Here is a 19852-nt window from a genome sequence, read left to right on the forward strand (position 1 = left end):
GTTCCTCACAGTGCAGCCGGGGGCACTGCAGGGTTCCTCACAGTGTAGCCGGAGGCACTGCAGGGTTCCTCACAGTGTAGCCGGAGGCACTGCAGGGTTCCTCACAGTGCAGCCAGGGGCACTGCAGGGTTCTTCACAGTGTAGCCGGAGGCACTGCAGGGTTCCTCACAGTGCAGCCGGAGGCACCGCAGGGTTCCTCACAGTGCAGCCGGAGGCACCGCAGGGCTCCTCACAGTGCAGCCGGAGGTACCGCAGGGTTCCTCACAGTGCAGCCGGGGGCACCACAGGGTTCCTCACAGTGTAGCCGGAGGTACTGCAGGGTTCCTCACAGTGCAGCCGGAGGCACCGCAGGGTTCCTCACAGTGTAGCCGGAGGTACTGCAGGGTTCCTCACAGTTCAGCCGGAGGCACTGCAGGGTTCCTCATAGTGCAGCCGGAGGCACCGCAGGGTTCCTCACAGTGCAGCCGGAGGCACTGCAGGGTTCTTCACAGTGTAGCTGGAGGCACTGCAGGGTTCCTCACAGTGCAGCTGGAGGTACTGCAGGGCATCTCCAGCAAATCTGTGTACTTGGGAGGGAGGAAGGAAAGCAAGAGCGAGCACTGGTACTGTATGATGTGAATGGATGCTTCCTAAATCACCAAGAGATCTGAAGCACACGGCACCAACGCTTGGCAGTGTCAGCTTCCCCTCCTCCCTCTGCAGATGAGCCCATGACACTTGCAGTGTGGCATTTCGCTAAGGCCTGATGCATCCTGCCCATTCACTCTCTTGCACGTCAGGACCAAGGTGAACTGCTGTCATCCAGGAATGTCTGCTGGGGCTGATGGACAAACGCGGTCACAGTACCATTACAGGGTGTCCCAAATTCAAGTTTCAACTGCCAGTGCCCTGTGAGGCCAGGGTCAGAGCCTACAGATGAGGAGCTTGAGAAGAGATCCCCTGCAGAAATGACCCAGTAGGGAGAGGGAGTAGTCTTTTTGAAGTGGATGAGTAGAAGTCAGCAAGGCGAGGCTTGGAGACGGAGAGGAAAGGGAATCAGTGTGTTGGCTGGAAGGCTCAGCTTGCAGTATTATCCCAAGGACAGTAGGGAATGAGGGAAGGGCTTGGGAGGGCTTGGGTGGGGTTGGCATGGCTCAGCATCTGGCAGCAGCTATGCCAAGTGCAGTAGCACATCGGCAGGGGCTATGTGGCTGTACTTCATGTAATCATACCCAGGGTTTAGGAAGATGGCGTTTTCTGTTCCATTCACCTTCAGAAGCTTTGCATGGCCATTTAAGCTTGTTGGTCAATTTGGAACACTGGCTTCAACAGAGCGCCAGTGTCTGTCTATGTATGTCCTTAGGGTATGGCAGAACAGACTTAGCAGGTTCTTGCCAAAGGGCCATGAATGAACATTTCCTCCCAGTTCTTGGTGTTTGTTTTGACTGAGAGGCACTGTGCTCCCAGGAGTGACTTCAACACAAACCTTTCTCTGCCAGGAGAGGCCAGCTGGCTTCTAAAACATCTCTGTAGGAAGCTAAGTTACAGAGGTACCCACTGCTCCCAGTCTGTGGAATTCAATGGAGTAAGCTGATTATTTTGACTCTTGGATATTGGCTCTGTTTGCTATTTCAGTAAAGTCTTCCATCTAGAGCCTAGATTCTAAGCTAGTCATTGGTTGTTATTTGCTGGAAACGAGGCCACCAGTATAAAGAAAGGAGCCAAGCTTTTGGTGAGCAGGGCACAATGAAAATTCTGGAGTTTGTCCATCAAACTAGCTACAGCTGCGCAAAGGGAACCCAGTGTTTCCTACATACAAGAAATGCAAAAACCTCATGCAACTTGCATGGGACTGGGGGCCCTATCTTCTGATTTTTTTTTAAACAGGCACTGCTATTTGAGTTTCCTATCATTTGCATGTGGCCAAATATTCTTCTCTGAACTTTTTTTCTACAAAACAGACAAACCATTGCTAGTCCAAGGGCTGTGTGTATCCAGGTGGCGGGTCACAGATGAGCCCACAGCGTCTACTCCCGTTCCGTGGAGTAGGTGATCCTGCCTATTTTAGATGCTTCTCTCCAGCTTATACAGCTGGTTCCTAGTTCCTAACCGCATTGCACCAGGGTTTCTGCTGCTGTTGTCTGTCTGTCTGTAACAGATGCTTTCATATATTGAGGCACTGTGGGTGAGGTGGGGAGCCTAGACTCTTAAGAACCTTATGAAATGCTAGCTTCAACCACAGATGCATGAAAAATGAACGTGCTTCTAGAATTCACAGTCAGTCTTGTGTCTCTGAGGGCAGTTATTAGGAGAGGTGCAGCCCAGGAAAATGGCACAGGAGAGGTGACATGTTGGCCGGACCCCTGCTCAGGCACCACCTGGAAGAGGGTCTTTTAGAATATGTTAAGGGGGCAGGTGTATCTCCTACCATCTGGACTTCGGTGTGGGGTCATGGCACAGATCACAAGCCTTTTATTCTCAGGCCTGGGACACAACATCATCAGCATCTATGGCCCCTAGACCATAGCCCCAACCACCTCTTTTTGCGGTATGCCTGCTAATCAGCATCTCTGTGAAGACAATCATTTTCTTGTTTAGACACGGCTAATGCTTGCCTGTCACTTCAAGAGTTCCAGTCTTCCACCCCTCATCTGTAAAACATGACGTGAAGTCCCTGTGTGCTGCTGCTGCTGCTGCATGGAAAGAGGGGAACTTGTTTTCTCTTCCTCACCCAAGTGTTATGATTCCATGGAACACAAAAGAGAGTTTTCTCTCAAAAGAGCAGGATGTGTCAGAAAGGGCAGTTATGCATATTTGCCTTCTGAAGAGACTCACATGGAGCCAGAGGGGCCTGGCTTTGACAGCTGGATCTGCTAGCTTCTAGCTAGTAACTTGGGTGGGGTAACTTCAGTGCCTTGGTTTCTTCCATGGCGGATGAAGACACTAATAGATAGTATGGGTGCCTCAGAGGGCCCTTCCTAGTGACACGGGAGTAGTGGCATGTGGCAGGCTTAGACCAGTGCCAGTGCAGTAAGTGTTCCTCAGGCTTTTTCTCATTCAGGGCAGCATGTGACGGTAATGAGAAATCTGGGAACGGAGGAGACAATCAGACTTGCTGCCTGGTTTCTCATCAGCTGGCCCAAGGGTCCCACATGCATGGCGCTGCTGTCTTGGTCCTTGATGTACTCCTAGGCTCTGCGTCACATGTAACAATGAATATGTTTTTTGTCCTCAGGAATGTGCTGACGCTGCCTCCCCAGCGTCACTGCCACTGGCTGAAGTAAGGACGAGCAGTGACAGTGAGCTAGCCACAGAGTTTGCCAGTGCCATCCGACGGTAAGCCCTCACGTTGTTCCCTTCAGGTGCGAGGGCTTTTTGGCCCACTTTCATGGCAGCTGCTCATTCCAGCTCTTCCAGGGTCATATTGGTCTTCCTGGATAAAAGAAGGCACTGGTATGCTTAACTCGTGCTCCAACACTGCAGGCTAGAAATGGAAAAAGCGGCTGTTCTGAAAAGTGAGTCTTGAGTGTTGGCAAATAGACAGTTATTCCATTTGCAAGTAAGAAAATATCGCGTTCCTGGTTTGCATGTTGTCACGTAGACTAGACCCTTCTAGATTAGGTAAAAGGAGATAATGACAACAGGCACCCTCCCCTTTCAGGACATCCTTAGCAGACCGCGTTCATCAGTCTTCCTTGCCACTGGAGGCCTCATGTCTCTACTAAGTTCTCGAACATTTTCCTCTGACATTTTAGGGTTTCTCCTCCCACATCCTACTTCTTTTGCAAAGAGAAAGAGATGCCTGCACCTTTAGACCTGTCTCCCACAACCTAACTTCTCACAATTCCTGTCACCCCCATTGCTTTGGGGCCCAGAGCTTGTCTGGCCAACAGAGAAGTAATTTCATATTTTCTAGTACTCACATGAAAAAGCCAATTAAATATATCATATTTAACCCAGTACACCCCAGTTATCACTTCAGTCTGTTATGCATCTTATACATACGTTACTTCTCAAGACCAAACCAACCAAAATTGAAGTTCTCTGTAGCTGCATGTACCTGTTGAACCCTGTGCCCGTACGTGACATGCAAAATGCACTGTAGCATTTCGCGGGAAGTGAACTGTCAGCTGGGGTTTGCAGCTCGCTTACTCTACTACTGTGGTGGTCTTGCTCATGAATATTGATGTTGCTGCTGAAATCCTCTTTTGAAATGAAGCAATGTCCTGAGGACATTTATTGTACCTATTTTTCAATTTCATTTTGTCTCTAGCTGCCTGTTCCCTTGCAGCTGAGCTTTGCCCAAACTTCTATTTGCTGTTTCTGGTTTGGGGACTTGGATTTCTTTCTTTTTGTTTGTTTTCTTTTTTTTTCAAGATAGGGTTTCTCTGTGTAGTCCTGGCTGTCCTGAAACTCGCTCTGTAGGATTAAACTGTGTGCACCCTACCACCCAGCTAGTGTGCTTGTATTTCTAAGCATCATGATCGGATTATAAGTGTCCCTGAGGTCCCATGAGATGCTGTCCACCAAGAGTGTCCGCTCATCTCCTGGGCTGTTTGTCCCTGCTGGCTAACAGCAGCAGTGAGTCAGCCTAGCTGACCCGATCTCGCCTCGCCTTGTTGAGACAGCCAGCACACTGATTTAGGTCCCTCGGACTCTCCTTCCTAAGACAGGGGCTCTTGTCAGCATTCTCAGTTGAAGTTTCTTCTTTTAAGAAGAAGAAAATTGTCTGCCTTTCAGTTTTCCTGGTCATTCCTGGTTTCTGGTACACATGAGCATCAGCTGCTTTCTAAACAGCTTAAGGAGTTTTACAAAGTACTTTCCCTGTTCTAGGGGTTTGATGTAGGAAGTGGTGTCAGTGCACTCAGCAGACCTGACTCCCCTGTGGTCCCCCTGTGGGTTTTATACCAGTTAACTGGAGTTGCCTTATGGGGCCTTTTCTACCTTCCTGATTCCCTCAGTCCCTCAGTGGTTCTTCCTAAGTTGCAATGGCCCTGCATTTACTTTGCAAGTACCTCTTGGGATGTTGCTCCATTTTGATTGCTCTGCCTGGGGCAGAAAATGGGCACAGCCTGAACAAATGCAATAACGTCCTTGTGTCAAAGACTCGGAGGAAAATCCTCTCTCCAGGTCCACTGGGGGAGTCCGTTAGATACTGTATCTGTAAACTAGGTTCCTACAATTTTCAAATTCCCAAAGCTCAAGAGGCTGTCGCCGGCACCAGGAGGACGCAGGTTGTGCTGACTAAACATAAAGGTTTCATTTATCTCCCGTCACGATGGATTTCCAATAACCAGCCCTAAGTTGGTTAGCATGGATTTCTAATCAAGAGCCAGATATATGGAGCCAAGAAAGAATCAGAGAAGCCAGAGGAAAAAGGAAACTAACATAATTAGACTGTAAATATAGCTTGGAAACTGGTATCATCATTTCAGGGGGGAGCACAGTCCAGACACTGGAAGACTGAGGTTAGGGGATGGTTCCAATTTTAAAACTGGAATGGAAACAGTTTTTCAGAAGGTGTCCAGCTGGTCATTAGCAGGCGTAGGGGTGTGTGGGTATGTGTGTGTATGGGACATGGTGTGTGTGTGTGTGTGTGTGTGTGGTGTAGGTGTAGGTGTATGTGTATGTGTGTGTGTGTGGTGTAGGGGTATGTGTGTGTGTATGGTGTAGGGGTGTGTGTGTGGTGTAGGTGTGTGTGTGTGTGTGTGTGTGTGTGTGTGGTGTAGGTGTGTGTCCAGGACATGTTCTGTGGACTATGCTCCCTGCGGAGCAGAACAGTGGGGCTAAGGGTGGATGGAAGAACACTGGTCCCTTCTTGGGGAGAGCCAGCCATTCCAAGGCAGGCATCTGTAACACCTGCTACTCCATCTGTCTTACTGCCCTGTTCCCACCCAGCTTTGATTTCTGGTAGGCCTTTGCCACCATGAGCCTCTTGGCATGTCCTTTTTCTTCTTTTGGGGTACAAACCAGAACTTGATGCAGTCCCACATTTCTTTTTATTTTTTCACTTATTTGTTTTAGAAGATTTATTTATTATGTATACAGTGTTCTGTCTGCATGTATACCTGCATGCTGAAAGGTTGTGAGCGACCATGTGATGCTGGGAATTGAACTCAGGACCTATGGAAGAGCAGCCACATTCCTCCCTCCCTCCCTCCCTCCCTTCCTCCCTCCCTCCCTCCCTCCCGGTTTTCTGAGATAGGGTTCTTCTGTGTAGCTTTGGAGCCTGTCCTGGAACTTGCTCTGTAAACCAGACTGGCCTTGAATTCACAGAGATCCACCTGCCTCTGCCTCCCGAGTGCTGGGATTAAAGGCTGCGCCACCACTGCCCAGCTCTGTCCCACGTTTCTGGTTTCGTTTTGTGCCCTCTCTTTCCATGAACATCTACTGTGCTGTATTGCTTCCAGGGTGACTTTGCTTTTACTGTGAATTATAAACATTGCTCTGTCTGAAACTCCTCTCTTGCTAGGATCCAGCAGACCCTAGTAAAATTTGGCAGACTGATTGATCTTTGTACCAAAGTGAATTGGAAAATGGCAGCCACAAGAAGGGGATTTTCAAAGGTAGCTCGTGTCTGTGTGCAGATGTCTATGTAGGCGCCCTCAAGACTTGAGCACAGCTGAGCAGAGAGCAGCCTGCTTCATCTCCACCAGTCATGGGAGCTGGAGCAGGTGCCCCATAGGATTGGGAGAAATGCTGTGTGTGTGTGTGTGAGAGAGAGAGAGAGAGAGGGAGAGAGGGGGAGAGGGAGGGAGGGGGAGGGGGAAGGGGGAAGGGGGAGGGGAGGGGGAGGGGGAGAGGGAGGGGAGAGGGAGGGGGAGGGAGGGAGGGAGAGTTGGGGAAGACTCATCACACACAAAAAGACAGAATCAGGTTTGCTCCCAGATGCAAGGCTACCCACGCCTGTGTTTCTTAAGATGCTACCTCCACAGTATGTACTGGTCTGGGAAGATGGGAACCTCTAGGCTCTTATGATCATATATCTGCCTTTCTCCTAAACCTGGGGGCAAGTTAAGTGCTGTTGGGCGGCTGACTTCCTCAGATCAGACCTGTGCTGATGAGGTCCTGCTGATTCAAGGGAAGGAAGCTGTTCTTCCTCCTCAGTGGGAAGCAGGGACTATGCACACACCACGCCCTCCCTTGGCTGCAGGCAGCATGCAGGGGCTGAGCACATGTCCTAATCTTAGACGGCTGAACACCTCCATATTGACACAAGCATTCACAGCCACACCACCTCTCAACAACATCTCTCCTAATGATCCAGTCACAACTTGAAAGCCATATTGTGTCTCCCTTACAGTCTCTCTCATTCCTTCCCACATAGTCTGCTGTCTTACCAGCTGGCCCCCAGTGACAAAATCTCAGTGTTCATGCTGAGCCATCTGTCACCCTCCTCCTGTGTGCTGTCACCAAAATACCTTCTTGTTCACCTCTGATGAAGGCGCGCTGTCAGTGCCGCCTCCCCAGGGCGGGGTGATGAAGTGCAGCAGTCAGGTTCACCACTAGATCTCAAGTAGCTTCCTACTGCATGTTTCAAATGCTTCTCAACCCAGTTTGTAATCCAGCCATCCACATGACTGTCTTTCTGAGCTCAGGCCCCAGGCCCCTTCCTCATCCCCACTCACACTATTCACTTCACTCAGGTATCATGCTGTGTATCTTCTCTGAGCCTTCAGGGGTACTTAAGTGTCCATCAGTGTCCTTGGAGCAATTGGCTGTCAGTGGGACTCCCAAAATTCGATGTCTCAGTTGCGGCATCATCAACATACTTTGGGAATCTTGGTCAAGAGAGAGAAAGAGATAACATTTGTTCTAAGCCATACACATAGAGGGATGGATGAAGGGAAAAGTGGTCAGTCTTGGCATGAGGCTTTTCAACAGAAGCTCCCCTGGGCCAATGGCAGCACAATTTTCGCCGTTTTGTTAGTAGGACCATTACTTCAAAAGATACTTTTTAGCCGGATGTTGGTGGCGCACGCCTTTAATCCCAGCACTCAGGAGGCAGAGGCAGGCAGATTCTGTGAGTTCGAGACCAGCCTGGTCTACAAGAGCTAGTTCCAGAACAACCTCCAAAGCCACAGAGAAACCCTGTCTTGAAAAACCAAAAATAAAAAAGATGATGCTTTTTAAAAAAATTCCCACAAGCTGATTCTTCACATTCAGATGATTTATAGTAGCAATCAAGCACTAGGTATGGCACCAAAACATCCCACAAATGCGACATGGGTCTGCAGGACGTTAGTGAAATACAAAGTGGGCCTGTGGATTCATTATCGGGAAAAGAAATTGCTGAGGTCCAGAGCCAGGGTGTCTAGAGGGGAGGTAAAGGTGACTGATGCCCGCCCAGGAGTTTGAAGTGAGTGTTCTTTGAGACGTTGAGATTTCCTTTGTCACTGTTCAGTGTTTGGAAAGCCCAGAGTCGGCAGCCTCACCCGGAACAGCCTAAAGGCAGAGTGGCGAGGAGCACCCTGGTACGTGGCAGGCATGGACGAGGGAGGAGTGTGCCCACGGTAGTGCCATGCTTGTTTCTTTAACACGAAAACCACGGTCCTCAGAGAATCTGGGCAAATGCACTAGCTGATGCTCTTCTGCTGCAATTCCTGGCAACTCCAGCCACGCTCGGACAGAGCAGCCATGGAACCCTGCTATCTGGGGACACATAATCCTGGCCCCGCAGGTCCGTGTTCCTAATCAGAGCTCTTGCTGATTGCACATTCTACTGTCCTCCTCATGAGCCACAGGATTCTTCAGCAAGACGCGTCAGCACCCAGGCTCGCTCTGCTGGGAGGTCTCAGGGTGTGAGCGCCAGGCAGCATTGTTAGCACCTGGCTGTGGGTAAGTGTCCTGACTGTGCCTCGGGTTACCCATTTGTACAGCGAGCACAGTAGCAATGCTGATGATGGCAAAGGCTGTGGTGAGAACTGACCTTATCCTGGAAAAAGGACTCAGAGGTAGCTGCTATCTGCTGCCTGGATGGTCTAGATGCATGCAGTGAAGAGGTGAAGATGGTGGACATGAAGAAATAGAGAAGGCATCTAGGCAAGCCGTGGCACATCTAGCTGGCCATGAATAACAGGAAGGAAAGGCAAAGCATTGTGAAGTCCCTAACTTCGGGCCATTTGTCCTCTGTTGATGGCCGTCTGAGAGGTGATATTTCCACTGAGGAAGGACATCACAACCTTTAAGGTAACCGGAGGCACAGTCATGATACAGAAGGAAGTATTCTGACCCGATTTTCCACACTGAAAGAGAGACCTGGTACTGTGTGAAAGCCAGACGAGAAGCGGGTCAGGGGAGCGGTGGTGACCAGCAGGCTGCCATGCTTAGCTAGGTGCAGAAGGATGGTGGTCTGGACCTGGTGGTGGTGAAGTCAAGAGAGTCTGATAACAAATGTAGGCAGATAGTAATGGGAGGGAGGGTCCGGCTGTGATTCTACACACGGTAAATAATGGTGAGCCCTGTGTCAACACAAGAGGCGTCCTCTTCTGGTAACTCAGCTAATGATGCTGTTACATGGGAGGCATCAGGCCCAGAGGTCCCAGGAGAAGCCCGGAGATCCAGATGTGGCCATGTAGTTTTAAGGGCAGTGGACAAACCTCAAGAAAGGGTAAGAGATGAAATCTAGTCCTAAGTAATTACTAATTTTCAGAAGTGGAGTTTAGAGGGAAGGCAGGGAAACACAGATGCAGATGGGCCCTGGGGTCCTGCACTGATCAACAACCCAGAGGTTCATGATACAGTAAGTATGCCGACTGCTGTAGCTGGCTTTGCAAGCCATGGGGAGTGGGGTGCTAACTGCGACTGGAGTGCTTGGAATGTGAGGAAGACAGGAATGGTGTGAGCAGACAGGTCCCATGGGGAACCCAGCCTGCAGGTACAGGTCTGTGATTCTGAATTCAGTTCTTGTGAATGGCCATAGCCTGCTGTTAAGCCACTCGAGACCTCCACAGGACTGGGTACATGCTCGTTGGAGATGCAACAGATTACTTCTACTGGCCTTCTTAGAGGACACCCAGTTGTCCTGTTGTGATTCTGGTAACCAGTCCATAGGCAAGTCTTGCCTCAGGACCTGCTTACCAGCCCCTTCCCTATCTTATAGGTCAGCTGACTTGGCTTTCCTTAGTACCCTGATAGTCTTAGATTCATTATGAGTACTCCACTGCTTAGAATTATGACATCACACACCAAGCCAAACCACCTCCTGGCTGGTAAAATAATACCTGTTATGACCATAAATAGTGCATGTTTTGGTAAGGGTGCTGAACGCTGGAGTGGGAAGGCCCATCATTGAGACCTGAACTGGATGGTTGGTCTTCGAGTCCTATTCCACACACAGTTATTCTGTCTGATGATATTCTCAACAAACAAAATAACAAGAGACTGCAATTCCAGGCCATCTCCAGAACACCGTGAATGCATTTGTACTGAGGGAGCAATTTATATTTAATTTTCTCATGTGTGAAGCCAAAGAAAACGCTTGCATTGGCATACTGTTTTAGGTACAGGAAACCACATAAATTTTTCCCTTTCTCACGGCCAGGCACATTAACGGCTGAGAGTTCAAAATGACTGAAATAGGCAAACGGAGTCTTAGATTTTCCAAGTCATCCTGTGAGTGGAGAACAGCTCAAGAAGTTTCCTTAATTTCCCATGGACCTCAACTCAGGCCAGGCCCAGCCAGAGTCATGACTTTGACCCTGCAAAGAATTTCAGGAATGGTCAGTATACAGCAGAGATTTGAGCTTTTATTGAAGATATTTTAAGCATGAAGGTTAGTTCTCCTAACTGTACATGCACCCAGAAAGAAAGTTTGGTATATGCTCACCAAGGTAGGGCAGCAAAAATTAGACATACCCAGGTGTGTGTCAGAGCAGAGTCACAGCTGTCTCAGCATTAACTATATTTGCCATTTGGGTTTCTCTCAAGTCCTATTTTAAAAGGTTGCCCCGCTCCCATCTCCCTATTGGATAGGTGAGATTATAAGGTGACTCCAGATACTTTAGGAATTAGTACATGTTCTTTCCTTGTCTGTAGCTGGCAAGGGAGAGAAGCGTCAAGCTCAGTTCTTGATGATTTGCCAACAAGAGGCTTTAACCAGCTGGGCCAAGGGTCTCTTTCCTTCTTATGTGCCCATAATTCTCTTTCTGCCATCATCTGAGCTCCAGGTCACATCATTTTCAATTTTCTTAATTCCACATTAAAAATGTAAAACGTGTGAAATTCATTTTAACAGCATAGAGTATAGCTTAGGGTAAACACTTTCCCAGGGTTCAATTCCTATCACTGTTCCCTTAAAATGTGACTGAATGCCACTATTATATGTAACTCAACATAGCAATATTTTGGCATGTTGTCAGGGTTTTAGGCATCTCTTGGCTTCCACATTAGATATGCAGTGTTACTTCAGCATAGCATTTGTTGGGATCTTGGAAATTGATCTATGCCTTGACTCTTACAGAGGTCTGTCTTTCTCAAACAACCAAAAGAACCCACGTTGGAGGTATAGCCTATTTTTGCATCTTCAAATAAGTGGCATAGTTCTCCTGATGCCTATACTTCTCTCTTCTGTAGCTGAGTGGTTCCAGAGGGGCAATTCTGAGTTCCCAGAGCTGGCAATACTCCATATCACCTCAAGCTGGGGATGGGCAGGTCTGAGAGCATCTTCACTTTTGGGGGGTGGAGGGGGCGATGTTCTACTGTCGAGTCTACCAGGTCCATAAAGTTCCCTGGGTCTGTGAGAGCCCAATTGCTAGGGAAGGAAGCCATTTGTTGTAGACTTTTGCTGTGAATTTCTTTGAGTTGATTTCACTTTTAGTTTTTTTCCACAAGTTATTCTTGTCCTTTTGTACAATTAATCAACCTTATGACATCTGTACATACATGACACCTCATATATGCACAGACACAATCAAATTTTTGTAAGAAATCAAATCTATTAACAAAACCTAAGTAACATTTCAGCCAATGAGGGCTGGGTGAAGTAGTGTCCCTGCAGCTCTCCTAACCTTGCCTCAGCAGGAGGGGGCTGCTTGGAAGACTTAGGAACAGAGGGAGACCTTCCCTGTCTTCCAGCGTGGAATGCCACCATGATTGCAGTGGGAAACACAGCTAGACCAGATGTTCTTAGAGACTGCCACTGCTCAGGATAAGCATGTTCCCCAGCATGGGGAGATGAACATCCTCACTCCTGCCTGCCCTGTGGCCAACCTTCCTGTAGCTAAGGCAGGTGGAAGGACCAGTGAAGAATGAGTCTCCATAGCACAGGCTGGTTGCCATGTTTTTTCCCTTAGGTTTTGTGTTCTTCCATTCATCAGTTTGGACAGGTCAAGTTGTCTTGAAATACCAATGATTTAGATACTAGAGAGATCAAGAAGGGAAAACAAGGGTCAGAGACACATAGGTCACAGTGGGTGCAGCCATCTTGGTTGCTGTGCCCCTCCCCTTTCCAAGCATTCTAAGCACTGAAACCATTCAGTGATCTGAGAACAGAAAACCCCATCTGGCCTGCATTCCATGATGTGCTTGCTCACATGCCTTATAAAAATGTTCAAATAATGCAAAAATGAGTGAAATAATGAAGCCTTCTGCTAACCCCTTCCCCAACCACTGCTGAATCGTCACAATACATTCCAATTCCTAGTAGTTTTTTTTTTTAAATAAAAACAATGTTCTATACTTCCATGTCAGTGCATATTGATCTCATTTTAGGCAGATTTATCCACAGGTATTGCAGTGACATGGACAGATCTTTGGTTTTTCAAGACAGTTTCCCTGTGTAGCTTTAGAGCCTGTCCTAGAACTAGCTCTTGTAGACCAGGCTGGTCTGCAACCCAGAGACACCCACCTGCCTCTATCTCCCAAATGCTTGGATTAATTTAAAGGCGTATGCCACCACCTGGCAACATGGACAGGTCTTGATTAATTCAAACACTCCCTGGTCTTTGTGTGTGTGCACCATCATGCTGTAGTGGTCAAAAAGACAAAGACTCAGTTCTTTCCTTCTACTGTGTGGATTCTGAAGGTGGAACTCGGGTCATCAGGCATGCTTTGGTGGCAAGTGCTTTTACCCAATGAGCCAACTTGCCAGGCCATCTCTCCTTGTAAGGCAAGCTGAAGTGATTCCAGCTTCAACTGAACTGACACACCTTTGGGGTGATATGCACAAATATTTAAGGTATTTCTAGAAATTAGTTTGCTTAGTTAAAGGGATGTGTGCATCTTCTGCTAGTATTTTGAATATTACCAATCCCAGCAGGCACAGGGATTCATCAGTGTGATTTGTAGTCTTCACACTTGTAGTGTCATTTCTTTCCTACGTCCTGGATTCTCAAGAAGCCCGAAGACTACCTGTGAATCAGGCAGCTCTCGTTATCAGTGAGGCATAGTGCTCAGGTGTTGGTGCAGGGAACTAACTCAGTGAGGCCAGGCTGCCAAGTATATTATGACAGGGACACTATAAATCAGAAGCTGCCAGGACTCTGGAAAGCACCCTGCCGGCTTCCTGTCACAGCATGAGTCACTACAGTAGAGAACACATGGCGTCTAATCAAAGTGCAAATGGAATCTAAGTACTTTACTGAGAAAGGAGGACTTTGAATGAGACTTTTATGATGAAACAAATGCCATTTTGATTTCTTTCTCCAGTACCACCAGCTTTGTTTCCTTATGATCTGGTAATGAGCAAGAACTTGTCCAAGTAGGCAACCCAGGCACAGAGTTGGGAGCTGCTGCTTAGACACAGAGGCAGAGGGTTTGTGGTCACCACTGAAGGAACATCTATACCAGCAGCACCAACTCTTGTCTTCTTCCATGGGGCATTCTTTGAAGATCTCTAGAAGGCTCACTGAAAAAGCAGGCTCTGAGAATGCAGTGATGAGAAATGCTCATTCTGGCTGTACAGAGCCAAGAAGCTGTGCCCTCAGCCCACTGCTATCTTTGTGCTTTGGACCCAGCTCCCCCTGCCTCCTTCCCACCATCACCAACCCTGCTGATGGCTGCTACTGTCTCTTTGATACAGAGAGAAGAAGCTGAAGGCCAGAGTTCAAGAGCTGGTCAGCGCTTTGGAAAGACTCACCAAAAGCAGTGAGATCCGACACCAGCAGTCAGCAGAGTTTGTTAATGACCTAAAACGGGCCAACAGGTAAAAAAGAAGCTGGGCACCGGGAGATCTTTCCCTGTCTCCTGGGAAATGAGTATAGAATCTGACATAGAGCTGACTAGAAACCCAGGAAATTAACCATGAATACCACCCATTTCATACCAAATGGGTGTAGGGAAATAAAGTCCACTGTGATCTTTCCATGACATCTCCTGTAATAAAGGTTCTCAGAAGTCGTGCAAAAAGAAAAAAAAAAATCTGGTTGAGCCAGTGTTTTCAATTGGCAATCAAAGCATCTATTACAGCAATACCTCACCCAGAACATTTATATAAGGAACTAAAATTGACTTAAAAGTTTTTATTCATTTACAGAATTCAAGCTTAGTAGGTGTTACACTTTTATGAAAAATACTGTTTTCCAAATTGTAATTAGAATAGCACATTTTAATTTTGTAAAGATGCCTGGCTTAATAGGCTACCTGAATGTCAGTCTACTTTGCCATCAACATAAGACCCTCTGACAGAGGTTTTCAGAATCTTAGAGAGGTGTGTGTCCTCAAGTCACACTTTAGGAATTCCAGCTAGGGTGACAGTGTACCTGAGGGGAGCTTATGTTCCAGTTTGGAGCCAAGGTAGTGTGTAGATACACCTTGGCTCGTTTGCAGCCTTACTGCAGTGGGCAGTGGTCCAGGGCCAGGTCACACACCCATGCTCTATAGAGAATAGCATTTCCTTACAGCAAATCTGCTGCCCCTCTCCTAACCCTTTATGCTACACTTGGTCATCTGTAGCTAGCTGCCACAAGACAAGTGTGTCTGTATTTGATTTTCTAGAACTCAGCAACTTCATTACCTGTTTTGGATGTGGCCAGTTGGGCTGTTGGTTAACCCCTCTGCGCTAACGCAGCAGACAGCCTGGGCCTGGATTAGTATCCTTAGGTCAGACTCCTAGCACTGTGCACTTTCTAATCATTGCACTTTGGATGCCTAGTGAAGGGCCAGCTGCGCTCCCAGCACCACACAGGACAGAGCATCACTTATTCCTTAGGATGAATCTTGCTTCTCTGTTCCCACACAGTAACCTGGTGGCTGCCTATGAAAAGGCAAAGAAGAAGCACCAAAACAAGCTCAAGAAGCTGGAATCTCAGATGATGGCTATGGTGGAGCGGCACGAAACCCAAGTGAGAATGCTCAAGCAAAGGATAGCTCTGCTGGAGGAAGAGAATTCCAGGCCGCACACCAACGAAACTTCACTGTGACAGGCATCCGGCCCCAAAGCTCAGCCTCAAGGGGCTAAACCCCAGCAGCTCTTAAGTCCTCAGTGGAGACTGGGCCCAAGGAAGGGGAAGGTTGCAGACAGGTCACAGGCTCCACCCTTGGCGTGAGTGGTCACCATGGCACTGTGGACTCTACGCACAGGTCCCGGCTGCTCCAGGCCTGGCCACAGAGGGCATCAGCAATGGCCCCAGCTTAGCCATGTCGTTTGTGGTTTCACCACTCAAGTTCTCATGCGCTCACTTGTTCTGTGTAGCAGTAGGAATCCTGGCATTTGGTTTTATGCAGACTCCTGAGCCATTTTTGCCTTTCTTTTTTTGTTGTTTTTACTTTTCATAGACTGGACTTTTCTTTTGAAACCTGGATTCTTCCTTCCTCCTTCAAGGGAAAATGTGTCTCCAGCATCTAGGGCTGGCAGCCCACTGCAGCACAAGGCTCTGGCTTCCAGGTCTTTGGTACCTGATTCCTGAGGTCCAGTCACATAGAGGCATTAGTTGAGTTATGATATATATATTTATATATAAATAATATCTCGAAGCCAAGATTTTACCAGGGGTTTCTTCCAGGGCAGAGAAAAGCGGTTTTAGTTCTTTCCCAGTCCCAGGCACCACAGTTCCTATTCCGAATCAAACCTAGCCACTTGGAGCAGGTATGTAGTGTGTAGCTGGGCCCTGCCTCTCTAAGAGCAAGAGGCTTTACATTGTTGGACACTGAAGAGACCTTTAATGTTGTACAAGACGGTTCCCACCTGTTTGAGTGCCACTGAACCTTTAGTCCCCAACATCATGAAGGGGATTGGGTGAGGAAATGGCTGATAGGCCTCTTCTGTCCCTCCAGATGTGATTTCAAGCTAAATGGTGACCAAGATGCATGACCTAAGTACCTGAACTCCTCTAGGAGGGCATCCTAGAATAAATGTTTCCTATTTGTAGCCTTCACCGTTTTGACTTCTACTGCTCACAGATACAATTAGAGAACAGTTTGGCCTTTCTCCACCTGTAGTCCCCAAGATGCTACCCATCTGCCATGAGCAATGGGTCCACTGTCCTGACTAGACACTATGATGATACTATAGACTCGAGGCTATGGGTGGGTCTGCTTTCAGAAAGCAGACTACGATCCTCAGCCTTCCGTGAGTGAGGGAAAGATGCTCAGGCCTTCTCCTACAATGGCTAGCCCACAAAGCCCAACGGCCCTTCTTTCTCAGACCAGTACCAAGTTTTACTTATCCTGCCAACAGAAACAATTTGTCAAGGATCTTGCGTGTTTATGGCTTTCTATCTAGCCTTTCATCAATAACTGTAATTACTTTTGGGGTAAAAGTTGTATTTTATCATGAGGAAAATGCCTCCCCACAACCCCAAGATTGAATAGATAAAATTACCCTTCAGTTAGCTTCAGGAAATGTGTGCCCCAAGCAAATGGGATGGCCATGGCTGTCCTGGTTGAGGAGACACTACTTTCCAGGTAAGGGACGAGTGCTCGGCTTCCTGTTCTGTGCATCAGATTCAGTGACAGCATGTGCTGCTCAAATGGATCTCGAGCAGGATGCTGGGAAGGACAGTGAGGCTCAAGCAGGGAGGAGTCTGCCCACGCGCTGAGTGTCCCCCCAACCCCCCTCCCGGAAAAACCAGAGAACCTATGCTTCTAGATCCGTAGTTCCTACACAAAGAACCCAAAGCAACAATCCTACCTGGCCTTTGAGTTTCTAAGTACATAAATATATGGTGACCTGGTGAAAACTAAGTGGGAAGGGACTATGCACTCTTTTCCTTGTAATCTCCAATCTTTGTTTAGGGCTGAAGCAGCAGGCTCTGATTATGTGAACTGTCTCACTGATTAAAATACATGATAGCAGGTGCCTAAACAATTTTCCTTTGTGTTTAACCTGACTCTTCTGAACCTACTTTTAAATAAGGAATGGCTTTCATTAACATGTCTATTGCTACCAAAATTATCTTCATTTTAATTTGTATGTGGTTCAGAATGTTTTATTTTTGAAACCCCCACTACTACCCAGTCTTTTTTTTTTTTTTTTGGTTTTTCGAGACAGGGTTTCTCTGTATTGTTTTGGAGGCTATCGGTCCAGCCCAGCCTAGAACTCAGAGATCCGCCTGCCTCTGCCTCCCGAGTGCTGGGATTAAAGGCGTGCGCCACCACCGCCCGGCACTACCCAGTCTTGAGTGGTTGTTCCTCTCCCCTTTACTAATCAAAGCCAATTGTGGCTCATAAATAAATAAGCAGAATCAAAGGGCCCATTAGGGACCTTTGTAGGTTCCCTTGGACTATACTTCCATTGTGAAGTGGGGCAGACAAACTCCAATAGGGCAGCGGTCCCAGGAGGATCTATCCATGACTGGCTCTGGTTTGCTGCGAACAACCCCATGTGCATCAGCCCAACTTGCCTTGCAACAGTCAGAAAGCCTGCATCGGACTCACAAAGGCAGTCATGTGATCAGATTGAGGTTTATCCCTGTCTCTGTGCCATCCATACTCCAGGCCTAAATGAGTGTCACATGTCACCAGTGGAGGCAAAGAACTTTCACTCACTCTCATCTGCTGCTGTGGCACATTTCTTAATGCGTGTGGCCAGAAACTGGATGCCACATTTAACTGACACTTAGTTCTCCTTTCAGACGCATGAACTTATTACAAGGGCTTTGGAGAACTCTAAAGTAGAGCTTTGTCCAGGTTCTGTAAGAAGAGCAGTCCAAGGCATAGCCTTAGGCTTTTATTCATTCTAAAGGAAACCTTTAACATTTAAAGGAAACCTGAGACTACTGGAAGTCCTCTAGTTCCTGCATACACAAACATTACCTGAAAAGAAAAAAACAAAACTATTAGTTTGCTGCAGGGTTGGAATGCCTGCATCACTGGCATGAACTGAAAACTGCCAGGCTTCTGTACCCACAAAGAATTCTATGCAATGATATAAACTGTGTAAACTACTTCAGAGCTGCCAGGAGTCTGGGTTATCACGCTCATGTTGTAAGTGAAGGGTAGAGAAAATCATCAAGACAGTAACAAAAACACAACTCTTACTTGTCAAAACACTTCCATACATGCTTTTAATTATAAACTTGTAACTGGGAGTACGTTCCAGGCATTGAGCACAGTGCCCTAAGTAGTAAAAACAAACAAAACCAAAAGCCAGTGTTCACTAAGTGTACAGTGTCACCTACTGAACTACACAGTTTTTTAGGGCCCAACAGAACAAGTGTACGATGGCTAGAATTTCTGCCCTGATCTTCATTAGGATGTGGTCCTAGGGAAGGAGTGGGCACGAGCTCAAGTGACATCAGTACTTCCTGTGGCACACTGCAGCTTCTAGAACAAGATAATTGTGGAAGAAATCAACCATTAATTTGGGTTCAGCCAATAGAACCTCCATGACAAAGAGTGACAGAACAGCATCTTGACCACAGCTTGCGAATGCTGGAGAGCAAGCATGGCTTTCTGTAATAACCCTCCAATGTGTGCAGAGTTGTGTCCCCATGGCCTCTGAACTCTGGCCTCCTGTTTCACTTATTTTTGAAACACCTTTGTATTCATTTAGAAATATGTCTGCTGCCAATAGCCTATATGAGATTCTCTGACCCCAGCATAACCGAGCACACTTGTATAGAAGACGTTTTCATATGGTGGCAAACATTACAATTTTGGTAATCCAGTATAATCTTAACACCTTCTCTGATATTTTATACATTTGTACAAGAAACAAACAAAACCCAAAAAAACTTGGTCCCAGAACCATGAACCACTGTTGGATAATGACACCCGTGACTTACCATTTGATCTTCCTGTAGCTCATGTGAAGCTCCTGGAACTGTCTGATCAGCAAACTGCACGCAAGTTCTGTAGAGAACTCCACACCTACAGAGACACTGGGAGCTATGTTTCTGCTCTATCGTTTGCCTTTCCCATGGTCAGGAGGAAAACATTTGTAGAGTCCATAGCCTTCCTTTGCAATGCTCCCATCAAGAGCCGTGGTGACCTAATTTTATTCGGACCTGATGCAAAGACTACAAACCATGTTCACTTCTATTTCTAATCTGCTTTTAGACACATTAACTTACTTTGCATGAAATTTAATTTTTTATCAATTGAAAGTGCTTTGATATCAGTTGAATTAGGAAACCCTGCCTTGAATGTCCTGTTATTAAAGCACACCTGGCTGTGTTTGCATCTGTCAGTACTGTTCTGTTTGTACCGGAAGTCTCATCTTAAAGTGGCTACTAAACACTGTACTATACATACCTTGTAATTTTTTAGGCTCACTTGAAGCTTTAAATGTTTCCAGATGCCTCTAGTTTTAGCTGCTGTAAAATAGCTACTTTGTGTTATTTGATATAGAATTGTTTAAAAAAAACTCCACTTATTTATACAGAGACATTTATAATATTTTACAAACATTCTTATATTCTGAATAAATATTTCTAATTCCATGCTATATGTACACTTTGTTTTAATTTAAGAGTATTTGCCAGTCATACATGTA

At 47.0% G+C, this 19852-nt stretch overlaps 1 protein-coding gene across 6 annotated transcripts in view; it reads left to right on the top strand.

The window, feature by feature from the left end:
* The window catches only part of Mcc (MCC regulator of WNT signaling pathway), a 389841-nt gene extending 370042 nt beyond the window's left edge, over nucleotides 1–19799 (top strand). For all 6 annotated transcript variants that reach the window (XM_040741852.1, XM_040741851.1, XM_005069154.4 and 3 more), the window contains 3 exons: nucleotides 3215–3315; nucleotides 14000–14122; nucleotides 15158–19799. In XM_040741852.1, coding sequence (XP_040597786.1) covers nucleotides 3215–3315; nucleotides 14000–14122; nucleotides 15158–15338 — 405 coding nt within the window. In that variant the 3' untranslated portion in view covers nucleotides 15339–19799. The remainder of the gene's footprint in view (nucleotides 1–3214; nucleotides 3316–13999; nucleotides 14123–15157) is intronic.
* Nucleotides 19800–19852: the final 53 nt, after the last annotated feature.

This window comes from Mesocricetus auratus, unplaced genomic scaffold (genome assembly GCF_017639785.1).
Source record: "Mesocricetus auratus isolate SY011 unplaced genomic scaffold, BCM_Maur_2.0 Super-Scaffold_6730, whole genome shotgun sequence".
NCBI lineage: Eukaryota > Metazoa > Chordata > Mammalia > Rodentia > Cricetidae > Mesocricetus > Mesocricetus auratus.